General features: G+C 45.1%; 1 protein-coding gene across 5 annotated transcripts; it reads right to left on the bottom strand.

Annotated features, from left to right (window-relative positions):
- Nucleotides 1-628: 628 nt before the first annotated feature.
- Nucleotides 629-10,957, bottom strand: ccdc125 (coiled-coil domain containing 125). Of its 5 annotated transcripts, none has more exons than XM_061261197.1 (12): nt 10,790-10,957; nt 9,250-9,551; nt 6,365-6,423; nt 5,640-5,726; nt 5,199-5,312; nt 4,765-4,850; nt 4,004-4,086; nt 3,750-3,865; nt 3,100-3,216; nt 2,681-2,843; nt 2,260-2,375; nt 629-1,964 (listed from the first exon to the last, which is right to left on the bottom strand). In XM_061261197.1, the coding sequence occupies exons 2-12, from the start codon at nt 9,515-9,517 to the stop codon at nt 1,290-1,292; spliced, it is 1,884 nt and encodes a 627-aa protein (XP_061117181.1). In that variant the 5' UTR covers nt 9,518-9,551; nt 10,790-10,957; the 3' UTR covers nt 629-1,289. The 5 variants fall into 5 exon arrangements, with proteins under 5 accessions (XP_061117181.1, XP_061117176.1, XP_061117177.1 ...); XM_061261192.1 differs by lacking the exon at nt 10,790-10,957 and adding an exon at nt 10,638-10,775; XM_061261193.1 differs by lacking the exon at nt 10,790-10,957 and adding an exon at nt 10,638-10,775 and having other exon boundaries at nt 2,260-2,372.
- Nucleotides 10,958-11,377: the final 420 nt, after the last annotated feature.

The raw sequence follows: 11,377 nt of genomic DNA, 5'->3' as shown, positions 1-11,377 counted from the left end.
TTGGTTGTAGAGTGATAATCTCTGAGGAAGTTCAGACCAAAGATTTTTTATCTGCAACATTCTGAAATCTTGTCGTGTCATAAATATTTGGTCTGAACTGGTCTGAGCGAGGCAGGTTGTCAAGACTACCCCTTTCTCCATGCAGGGAGTTTGAGCCGGGACTATTCAGAACAGAGACGTTGCTACTGCTGCTGACCAGACAGTGAATTTGCTTGCAAATGAAATAAATGAAATGAACCAGAAGAATCCCGTTTTGATTACTGCTAGGTCCTGTTCTAGTTCAAACTTTCCCTCTCTCCTTAACCCTTTAATGAGTAAGATCACAAATGTGTGATTAGAATGTTCAGCTGAGAACATTCTAATACTGATGTAACAATCACTATTGGAAAACAATGTTCTAGAACAATATATCATTTTTTTCACATTTTTGCTCACACATCTGCTGTATGAATCCCGATTACCCCAATTCATAGAGGGCAAAGTCCGTGTATATAAAAATACTTTTTAAAATAAGAGACAAGCATTTAATAATGTACAGTGTCCTTCAAAATGATTCACACACATGATAAAAGTTCAGCAATGATAATAAACAGTGCAGGCAATGAGCTATACTGTATGCTTTTCATTGCTTTTGGCACAATCCTCCTAATTGTTACCTCCTGTCAATAAAAAAAAAACAAAAAAAAAACAGTGCTCACACCATTTTGCATTTAAGAGCATCATAGCCAAGGAGTCTGGAGAAAGTTGTTTTTTGTTCCCCGGTATTTTGTTACTGCCAAAAGCACAATTAGTTTAGAGTTTAATTTCAGTCCAGCTGGCAGGAGTTACACGTTGAAATCCATATTACAAAAAGGAAGAGACTGAGTAGACTGAGCTACCAAAGGAGATATTGACCAACAAAACAGTATCGAACAAACGGTCCGCAAACAATGTGAAAGCTCAACGTGGCCAACATGAAATGGGTATATGAATCCTGGTTTTAAAAATGCATACAGCATATGATAAAAACAACACAAGAGCAACCGAAATGACACCACTGACAACAAAGTGTGCCCATAAAAATAAACACAGTGCTTCATGGCAGTGTGGATTGTATGGGGACAACATGGCTGCTTAGTGGTCCGACCCCTTCCAGGGCGAGCTCAGGGGCGGTGTCGATTCACATTCTGTGATCTTCTGGTGATGTCTCGCACTGTATCCACTGCAACATATTCTGGGCTCTGCGCTCAGAGCTCAGAGAGAGGCAGAACAGTCTCCCCTCGCACACAGAGGTAAAAACAGACTCTTTTTCATCCTGGTTCTCTCCTCTGTTCTTCCTCCTCTGCTTTCTGTTGCTCCCCATCCCCAAACCCACCATCGCCCTGGCTCGCGACAGCGAGTGGAGTCTCCCTGGATGACTTTACGGTTATCAGGCGATGCACCAGAGTGTCCAAGTACTCTATACTGCCCCCATGAGTCTCTGAGCGTTCTGGTGCAGGGCGGTCTACGTCAATAGAAGGTCTCACTTCAGTCTCTGAGTGTTTGGGGGAAGGGCTGTCTAATCCTATGGAAGCACTCCTTTGAGTCTCAGGCGGTTTTGGTGAAGTCCTGTTTAAGTCAAAAGAAGCACTCCTTTGAATCACAGAGGGTTTTGGTGAAGGCCTGTCTAAGTCAAAAGAAGCACTCCTCTGCGTTTCTGAAGGTTTTGCTGCAGGGCTGTCTGTGGACAAGCTCCCTGGAGTCTCAGAGGGTTTTGGGCAGCAGCTGCCCAAGCCTGCAGAAATGTTCCCTTGAGCACCAGAGTGTTTTGGGAAGGGGCGGCCTGAACCTCTGCTGTCCCAGCCTTCGCGCTCCGTTCCCCGGCCGCTCTCCTCACACTCCTGCCCCCTCAGCTGGAGCAGACGGCTCTCCAGGTCCTCCGAGTGGCGGGCCAGCATGTAGCTCACCTTCCTCTGGTGTGCCAGGGCCTCCTCCTTATCATTCAGCTACAGGGAGAATGAGCCACAATGAGCAAATAACCCTCTTTACATAAAGGTTTTGGATTCAAATATGTCTCAATGCTCTACTGAGCATGCCTGGTGTATTGGAACTTATAGCTCCACACCAATGAAAGTGCAAACCCCACCTTCTGGTCCTCTTGGTTGGCTCAATTGCAACAAGCAAGATCAATCGAGCACAGAAAACTATTTGAACCAAAACAATGACATATTTGACTCAGGTATGTTACACAGAACACATGCACTCAGCACACAGAGGTGGGATAAGGCACGAGTCACCGACCAGGTCCAGCAGGTTACGCAGCATCTCCGCCGGGTCATCGGACATCTTGACCTCGGCACAGCTCTGTAGCATGCCTTTCAGTTTCTGAGCCCTGCTGACTGAGCGCCCCTTCACTACTGAGGAGAAACACACACACACACACACACACACACACACACACACCATAGCACACACACACACCACAACACACACACACACACCACAACACACCGCAGCACACACACACACACACACAACACACATACACACACACATAGACTTTTATATCTTAACTCTGCATGCTGGTACAGCCCATATCCACACTAATACATACTAACACACACCAGCTGATGCATACTGTACACTATGTGTACATTGATAACTCTACATGAGGCTCCGCCCACAGCTCTACCTGGCTGAAGTGCATTCTGGGACTCCTCACCTTCTTCCCTCCTGGTGGGGGGAGTATCCTTCCGCAGGTAGCCCTCCGCCTCGGCGAATCTCATGACATGGTCGCTCTTCCTCTTCAGCTGCTGCTCGAAGGCGATCCGAAACGCGTCCGCCATTGTCAACGCCTCCTCCTTCCTCCTCCTCTGCACCTCCAGCTGTGATTGCAACCCCACACCCCACAAAATAAGATGAGAGTCCTAAAGAATATATTTGGTTGGGGGAGCAGAAATATCAGCTCAATAAAAGATGTTCTCCTCATTGAAAGCTGAGTTCTAGCACTGGTTTTGTGCCAAATATTTTGTAGGATTTCCCAGCATGCTCAGGTGTTGAGGAGCAGATGTGTTACCTCCTTTTTGAGCTATGTGAGCAGATGTGTGTGTGTGCGCGTGTGTACGCGTGCGTGAATATTACCTCCTGTTTGAGCTGCAGGACCTGCTTGCGGCTGGCTGCTGCCGTCCTGGCACAGGAACAGGGGCACTGGGATCTCACACTGGCACTGCTGCAGTGGCACGCCCCCAACACTGCCAGCTAGGGTACAGAGAGGGGCATCAAACACATACACATATTCACACAAACACACACACACACACACACACACACACACACACATTCACACAAACACACACACATGCTTTCTCACACACACACACACTTTCTCTCTCACACACAGATACACATATTCAAACAAACACACACACACATTCACACACACACACACACACACACGCTTTCTCACACACACATACACACACACTTTCTCTCTCACACACATACACATTTTCACACACACACACACATTCACACAAACACACACGCTTTCTCACACACATACACACACACAAACACAAGCACTCTCTCTCTCTCTCACACACACACACACACACACACACACACACACACACAAACACGCATACACCCACAAGCACACACAGGTACACATACACACATACTCTTTCCTCAGTCTCACACATTCTCTCTTCAGTCAAAACTCTCCTTTCCGTCCTTTTCTCCAGCCGCACATCCACCCCCCCTCCATCTATTTCCACCTCTCCTCCTCTTACCTCCAGAGCAGTGGTGTCTCTGGCCAGGGTGCTGTGGGGGGGCAGGGAGCCCTGGAAGGCCTTCTTCTCCTGGACACTGAGCATGGACACCAGCTCCAGACACTGCTGACTAAGAGCTACCGCACACACACAGAAGACCAAAAAGTAAAAAAATAAGTCTAATAAATACCTAATAAAGTGAGTGTACATACACCCATAAAAAAGAGACTCCTGCTGGCAGCTGCCATCCAGAGACACTCAGGGTGATCACTTACAGGCGTTTTGCGACTTCAGTTCCTGCAGCTCTCTCAGTCTGTCCTCCACGGAGTCACTCAAAGCCTTGTTCTCACTGCACATCCTGTCCAACAGCAACACAAGCCAGTCACACACCTCACTCAAAGCCTTGTTCTCACTGCACATCCTGTCCAACAGCAACACAAGCCAGTCACACACCTCACTCAAAGCCTTGTTCTCACTGCGCATCCTGTCCAACAGCAACACAAGCCAGTCACACACCTCACTCAAAGCCTTGTTCTCACTGCACATCCTGTCCAACAGCAACACAAGCCAGTCACACACCTCACTCAAAGCCTTGTTCTCACTGCACATCCTGTCTAACAGCGACACAAGCCAGTCACACACCTCACTAACAATGCGCCTCTGGGCTCATGTTCATCCAGCCTCACGTTCTGCTAAAAACGCACCGCTCGGCTAACTAATGAACAACTGAGACAGAAACCTAAAAATCATCCACTCCAAGCATACAGCAATAACTCCCAACCACATTAATTTATTAACCCTTCAAATATGCTGATGTGCCAATCACTACTGATAATTGAAAGCATGGATGGGCTAGTAATATTTTCATATGAATTCATTACTAGACTGCTGTAGCTGGTGTGGTTGTGAGACATGCAGTTTGACTACGCCAGACTAGGTGGTCCAGTGTGTCTCGCCCCAAAATTTAAATGAAACCTAACAGCCTATGAGCACCTATGAGCACTCCTTCTTACGGCCCCCTGCATCAGAAACGTACCTGTCGTACTTCTCCTTCCAGGACCGCTCGAGGTTCTTGAACTGCACCTGGTTGAACGTGATCTCCCACTGCATTGCGCTCAATTCCTGAACGGAAGTGACATCACGGGAAATCAAGCGGCAGACGGGAACGGCATGAACTTTTGTCACCGGAGGATTCATTAAACAGTTTTTCTGTTACGTGAGGCACGCCATGTAGCCATGTGCACAGCTAAGCAAACACTAACCCAGAACACAAAATCAGGTAATAGTGTAATATTGTTTTTGCGATTAAATAGTAGACGAAGGAAAACCCTCTGTATTTACAAAACTGCATGGTTCAAATCCTACTTAATGGATGTAACATTTGGTAAGCAAACATAATGCAAACGGAGCCAAGCCTTTGTTTGACATCTATGTTGTTTTAAAATTACATCTCCATAAGCCAAGCCCCACCCAAAGCTCAGCAGCGCAAGAGGGTTGGCCGGTCACCTTCTCCAAGGCCTTGTTCCTCTCCTCGCTCTTCTGCAGCAGCGTTTTGGTGTGAGTGGTGGCTTTGTCGAACATGGCCTTTTGTGAAACAAATACGTAAGAGGGAAAGGTTACTGGAAAAAGCCCAGGTAAGCACACTAAGGCTTGTCTCCAGACCTGGGTCAAATACATTTTTGTGCTTCACGGCGCTTGCCTGGTGTATTGGAACCTATACCCCACCAACTAGTCATCTGGTTTGCACTGTAGTAACTGGACCTGCAGGTTCAAATCCCGTTTGGGGCATTGCTGCCGAGCCCATGAGCTCAGTGCTTAATGGAAATTCCTAAGCAAAACTTCAGCTGTATACATCTGTGTGTTAACACATGAATACCGCAGTCATAACGTTGGGGGACTGTCAGGTCTTACCCGGCCCTGCAGGATCTTCAGTGCTTCATGTTTGCCCTCTAGGTGGCGCTGGGTGGCCTCCAGCTCACAGCGCAGAAGCTCCACCTCCTGTCAGAAATGAAAGGTGTCAATCAAAAACAGCTCTGAATGCCTGTTATAAGACCTGTACTGCACCCTTTTCGGAATTAATGGAAAACAAAATCTTTTTACAAAATGGCAAGATTTCTCCATTCTGGTTGGCCCAACATTGAGCCCATCCTATCTCTGTAAAGGCAGCAATCGGCTGATGCCTTCTCTCCCTGTACACTGCATGTGCCAAATCCACCAGAGGGGACGCTAGCAAGCAATGAGGCAGGAGTCACACTGCTGGCTGAAGCCCTCTCTTCCGAGGTGAAGCTACAGCCAATTACATGTCACCACATAGAACTCCCAGCCAGTAAAACCCACTTCTCCCTGACAAAAGAACTGTCATCAACTGTATTCACTCCCCTTCTATTCAGGACATTACATTACTTTCACCTGACCCTCTGAATGTTTACATTACATTGAAAATGGCATTATTACTTTTATCACAACTGTTGCAATAAGTAACTAATTCAACAGGCAGCCTTCAAACTGAACAGAAGTAGCTTGCTGTAGAGTGGGGTGGTGTCCAAGGCTGCTTACTATGACCAACATAGAATCACAAAAAGACCACGTTGGGTAATATTCTGGTGATAGAGTGAAAACGCCATCCGCCCGCTCACCTCTGAGACCTCCTGCAGTCTCTGCCTCAGCTCTTCACACGAGAGATCACTGAGGGATTCTGGGAGAAAGTACAAAGAATGATGATGAAATCCAAACATGTGACATAGACTTTGGGTAGCTTCACAAAGCTTCACCTTCAAGTTCTGAATGTTCTTTATTCCAAAATGTGAGTTGAGTTGCAATTAAAGAAATTGCTTTTAACAGAATAGGAGATACATTCTTATCGTACATTAAATCTATAATGGAAATTTTCCTTCAGTTCTTGGCTTACAATATGAAAACAACAATAATACTAAATCAGCCAGCGGAACATAAACAGGCCCTTTGCTAAAAGCCTTCTGGCCAGTCACTGGGACTTGGTTGCTGATGTGGATAAACACAGGAACATTGAGCAGAATGGGAGGAAGATGTTTGAGACAAAACAGGGGCAAATACGAATCTATCATGCCTTTGGAATCCTTTAATTATATCCAAAATATAAAAAGTGCCACTTCCTTGTTAGATATTTCCTGCCAAACACTGCTGTTCATAATGCAAACAGAGGGTATTGTAGGCAGAAAAAAGGGCGTGTTTAGAGAGTAAACGTTTGTGACCTTTACTAGGTTTTATGAATCTTTATTACACATACAGTTATTAGTGTTTGAGGTCAGACAATAACACAACATTTTTAAATATACTGCTTGTAAGAAACCAAGTGTGTTTCTCGGGTAGTTGACTCAGTACTTTGACTGTTGAGAATTAAGCAATATTGTAGGAAAAAATGCAGCCGGTACCCTGCATCACTCCCCTCTGTGTGTTGGCGGTTCTCCATTCACCCAGAGAACCGCCATTTAAAAAGGCACCTCATCCGCCTAGGCAAACAAAGATAAGGAGCTCACTGTACAGTCAGAAATGCCTCCATCATTTTAATAAGACTTTGAAGAAGTTTTCTATCCCTGACTGGTTCTAAAATCTTTTGTGCTTGTTCTATAATTTATAACATGCAGTAACCCTGCTGAAAAAAACTCAAGCTAGGTTTTGAAACAGCAGGTAGCTGGTTGACCAGTTCAGACCAGCTCCATACAGTTTGACCAGCTTAAGCAATGTTTTGAAACAGCTGGTAGCTGGTAAGATGGTCATAGCTGGATCTTACACCAGGGAAGGCCTTTCTTTGCCTTGTGCAGCAGCAGTGTGAAAACAAAAACAGGGCAGTTCTTCTTTCCACATAGTAAAGTACGACCAGGTCTGCACAGCCTATGATTGGGCTGGGCTGATGACGTACACTATGCCCGGAGGCAGAGCAAACAGCATAAATCCCAGCCACCCTGAGAAACGGCTGTGTCCGGGTTAGCACAAGCCTGCCTCTCACAGTCCACAAGGTCACCAGGCAACAGGAATTCTCAGAGTACACAGAGTTGTTGTTTCTATGGCAACCGAGGTGAGATTAGGTGAGACTGCATTGGTCAGCCATGTTTACCAGGATGTTGACCTCACAGTGGAAGGGAAGGGAGGGTTCAGTCATTCAGTCACACAGTTTAAGGAGGTGTGGGTACTTCCTGTTTAGATGAAGCCACATATGCGCAGGGCAAAAAAGGGGACAAAGTCCACTAAAACAAACATGAACTGGAAATACATTGAAGATAATTCAGCAGATGCTTTTACCCAGAGTCAAGTATGCACTTTATTCGTTTTTTTATTTTTCATTTTATTCTACTGCTGTAACCTATCCACTTAGAGGTTTGATGTGTTGTGTGTTCAGAGATGCTCTTCTGCATACCACTGTTGTAATGTGTGGTTATTTGCATCACTGTAACCTTCCTGTCAGCTTTGACCAGTCTGGCCAGTCTCCTCTGACGTCTCTCAATAACAAAGCGTTTCTGTCTGCAGAACTGCTGCTCATTGGATGTTTTTTTGTTTTTTGCACTATTCTTTGCAAACTCTAGAGACTAGTGTGCATGAGAATCCCAGGAGATCAGCAGTTTCTGAGATACTCAAACCACCCTGTTTGCCACCAATAATTCCATATTCAAAGTCACTTAGATCACATTTTTTCCCCATCCCCATGATGGTTGATGTGGACATTAACTGAGGCTCCTGAACCATATCTACATGATTATATACATTACACTGCTGGCACACAATTGGCTGATTAGATAACCACATGAATAAGTAGGTGTAATAAAGTAATAAGTGAGTGTATACAACTGGATACAGCTGGCATTTATATAGCGCCTTCATCCAACGCGCTGTACAATTGATGCTTCTCATTAACCCATTCATACACACACTCACACACCGACAGCGATTGGCTGCCATGCAAGGCGCCGACCAGCTCATCAGGAGCATTTGGGGGTTAGGTGTCTTGCTCAGGGACACTTCTGACACAGCCCGGGCGGGGCATCAAACCGGCAACCCTCTGGACTGCCAGACGACTGCTCTTACTGCCTGAGCCATGTCGCCCCCAGTTGAACCAACTCAGTTTAAATATCTTGCTCATGGATAAAATTGTGCAAATTGGTTACAGCCCAGTTCCCTAACCATTATACTGCACTACCACCTCTGGATTACATAATTTTAAGAAGCATCTGAAGAAACTTGGACTGGAAAACAACATACATTTCAATTACGTCACTTATGTGATTACGTCATTTCTCATTTGAAACCCTGCTCCAGAAGAACACGTTGAGCAAGACGGCTCGACTTTTTGGCTGTTAGGCAAACTAGCATTGCTGGGCTGAATGCCATTATGTTACACTATGTTAAGCTACGGCATTTCAGTAGGTCACTGCCCTGCACTCTTGTGCAGTGTATTTGGTAGTGTCATGGATTTGTCATGGAAAGGGGTGGGGCTTATGGAGCTGTCAAATAAAAAGAGTTAATTTCTTTCACCCAATGAGGAGCCTACCTGCGCCACTCAGCCTCCAGGAAGTGTGAGGCCTCCCCGCCTCCAGCTCCTGATGGAAGGAGCTGTACAGGGCTCTGCATGACTTCCAGGAGAAGGCCACGCTCCCGTTCCCTCCGGCCCGCTTCAGAAGCCCCGTGTGGGGCAGTGGTTTCGGGGCCTCCAGACCCCCGGGCTTCCTCCCCAGCCCGTCTCCCAGGTCCCCCTCCTTCATGTCGTCCTCAGGCGCCACGCTGGTCGCCTCGTGGGCTTGCTCCCCGCCGCCGTGCATGACCAGTCGCTCCCGAAAAACACCCCAACAACCTCTGGAGGAGTCAGTCAAACCAACATATGGTGATGAAGAACCCATTAATCAAGTGGAATTAACATTGGGTATTCTTTAAACTGTACAGGTTTATTTGAATATAACCACTCAGTGAGCACTTTATTAGGTATTTATTAGACTTCTTTTTTAAACTTCTACTGCTGTAGCCTATCCACTTTGGGTTATGATGCGTCGTGTGTTCAGAGATGCTCTTCTGCATACCATTGTTGCACTTTCTGAGATCAAACCACCCTGTCTGCCACCAACAATCACTCCACGGTCAAAGTCGCTTAGATCAAGATTCCCCATTCTGATGGTTGATGTGAACATTAACTGAAGCTCCTGACCCATATCTACATGATTGTATGCATTGCACTGCTGCCATACAATTGGCTGATAAGATAATCGCATCGGTATGTAGGTGAAATAAAGTCCTAATGTTCCTAATACAGTGCTCGGTTAGTGTATATGAACATTAATAAACTGTATTATCGTCTCAAATTACCGGTCTACAAATGCATTCTGCAAATCCAATAAAAAAATTTCCAAGCAAAAAGCCACAGGGGATTGCAGTTAACCAAATATTTGGGTTATTGACTTGCAGTAAATTCTTTTTTTGTTTTTTTACGAAAATGCACCGAGATGTATTGTACCACCTACACGCGTCTGAGTCACCCATATTTTAATACTTTACCCAGGCTACATAATGTGAAAGAAACCGAGAAGTTACGATCGCGGGATTAAGTTATTCTAGGTGTAACGCAGCATGAAAAACGGCCACATCAGCGAGGACAGATACACACAGTTGGTCTAAAGTTAACGTGCCGCGCGCTCATACGCACACTATTAAAACCTTTTTCATTTATATGGTTTGCGTACTGTTCTTTCCACGCCTTTGTCTTTTTAATTCAATTTATTTTAAGTAAACCAACGAATGCACACTTACAATTGCTGATACAATTCGCTACATTTGTGGAACGTATGTTGCGTTTTACTCCAGATTGCAATTAGTTTCGTTTTAAGACATTTAAAAACTCTCAGAGCAACATAAAAGCAAGAAATATAATTACTAATTTTATTTATTCACCGAGAGATTTCAAAGATGATGTCGGAGTCGATTAGAAAAGTTCTTGGAGACTTCATCGCAATAGAAAGTATATGATCAAAAAGCAACAGTTAGGCTATATTGTTCTTCATTTTACAAATACGCCTGTTTAAGTGTCAGAGCTACCCGCTTACCTGGTGATCCCACGGCATTAAGAAAGCATGTGCCAAAAATGTCAATTACTTCCCTAAACTGGAAACCGCAAAAATAAGTAGCAGCGTGTGGACGGCAAACCCTGGAAAAACACTAGGCAACTTCCCTTGGGAAAAAACTAGCCTTTTAACTGTTCCGACATAACCGGACGCGGCAGGGTACGAACTAAGACTAGGAGGCTAGGCAAAACAATCTCACTAGAAGTAGTTGCGAATCTGGAACACCCGTGTCGCTCCAGTTCTTTTCCATAAACGAGAACAGACGCACACACGAAGTTGGTAACAATACTATAAATACTTGATCATAATAATAATAAAAAAAATGGTCAAACACAACATGGGGTATTATGTAAGGTGTCGTTAAAAAACCTTCGATTGTACTTGCCAGTGGGAAATTAGCAGGGCATGCAAGGTAAATGTAAAAATGAACAGTTCTGATACCTCGGGGAAAGTAACGTGTGAACTGCAAAATATTATTGCTAACCTTTCTTAATAGGGAAAAGTGAACCACTCAGTTAATCTGGGGTAGGATGGGTTCATTAAATCCTACTGTGGATAGATCCAAAAGCT

This window comes from Conger conger, chromosome 11, assembly GCF_963514075.1.
Source record: "Conger conger chromosome 11, fConCon1.1, whole genome shotgun sequence".
NCBI classification, from domain to species: Eukaryota; Metazoa; Chordata; class Actinopteri; order Anguilliformes; family Congridae; genus Conger; species Conger conger.
This window is presented reverse-complemented; position numbering and strand designations above follow the sequence as displayed.

What these genes read in the sequence shown, in the direction of transcription:
- ccdc125 (XM_061261192.1), bottom strand. Translation starts at nt 10,693, where the DNA reads ATGAAGTCTCCAAGAACTTTTCTAATCGACTCCGACATCATCTTTGAA. An exon ending in GAGACACCACTGCTCTGGAG is followed by an intron (nt 3,217 to 3,749) that starts GTAAGAGGAGGA and finishes TCTGTACCCTAG; the next exon opens with CTGGCAGTGTTGGGGGCGTG. An exon ending in CCCCACCAGGAGGGAAGAAG is followed by an intron (nt 2,376 to 2,680) that starts GTGAGGAGTCCC and finishes GTTTCTCCTCAG; the next exon opens with TAGTGAAGGGGCGCTCAGTC.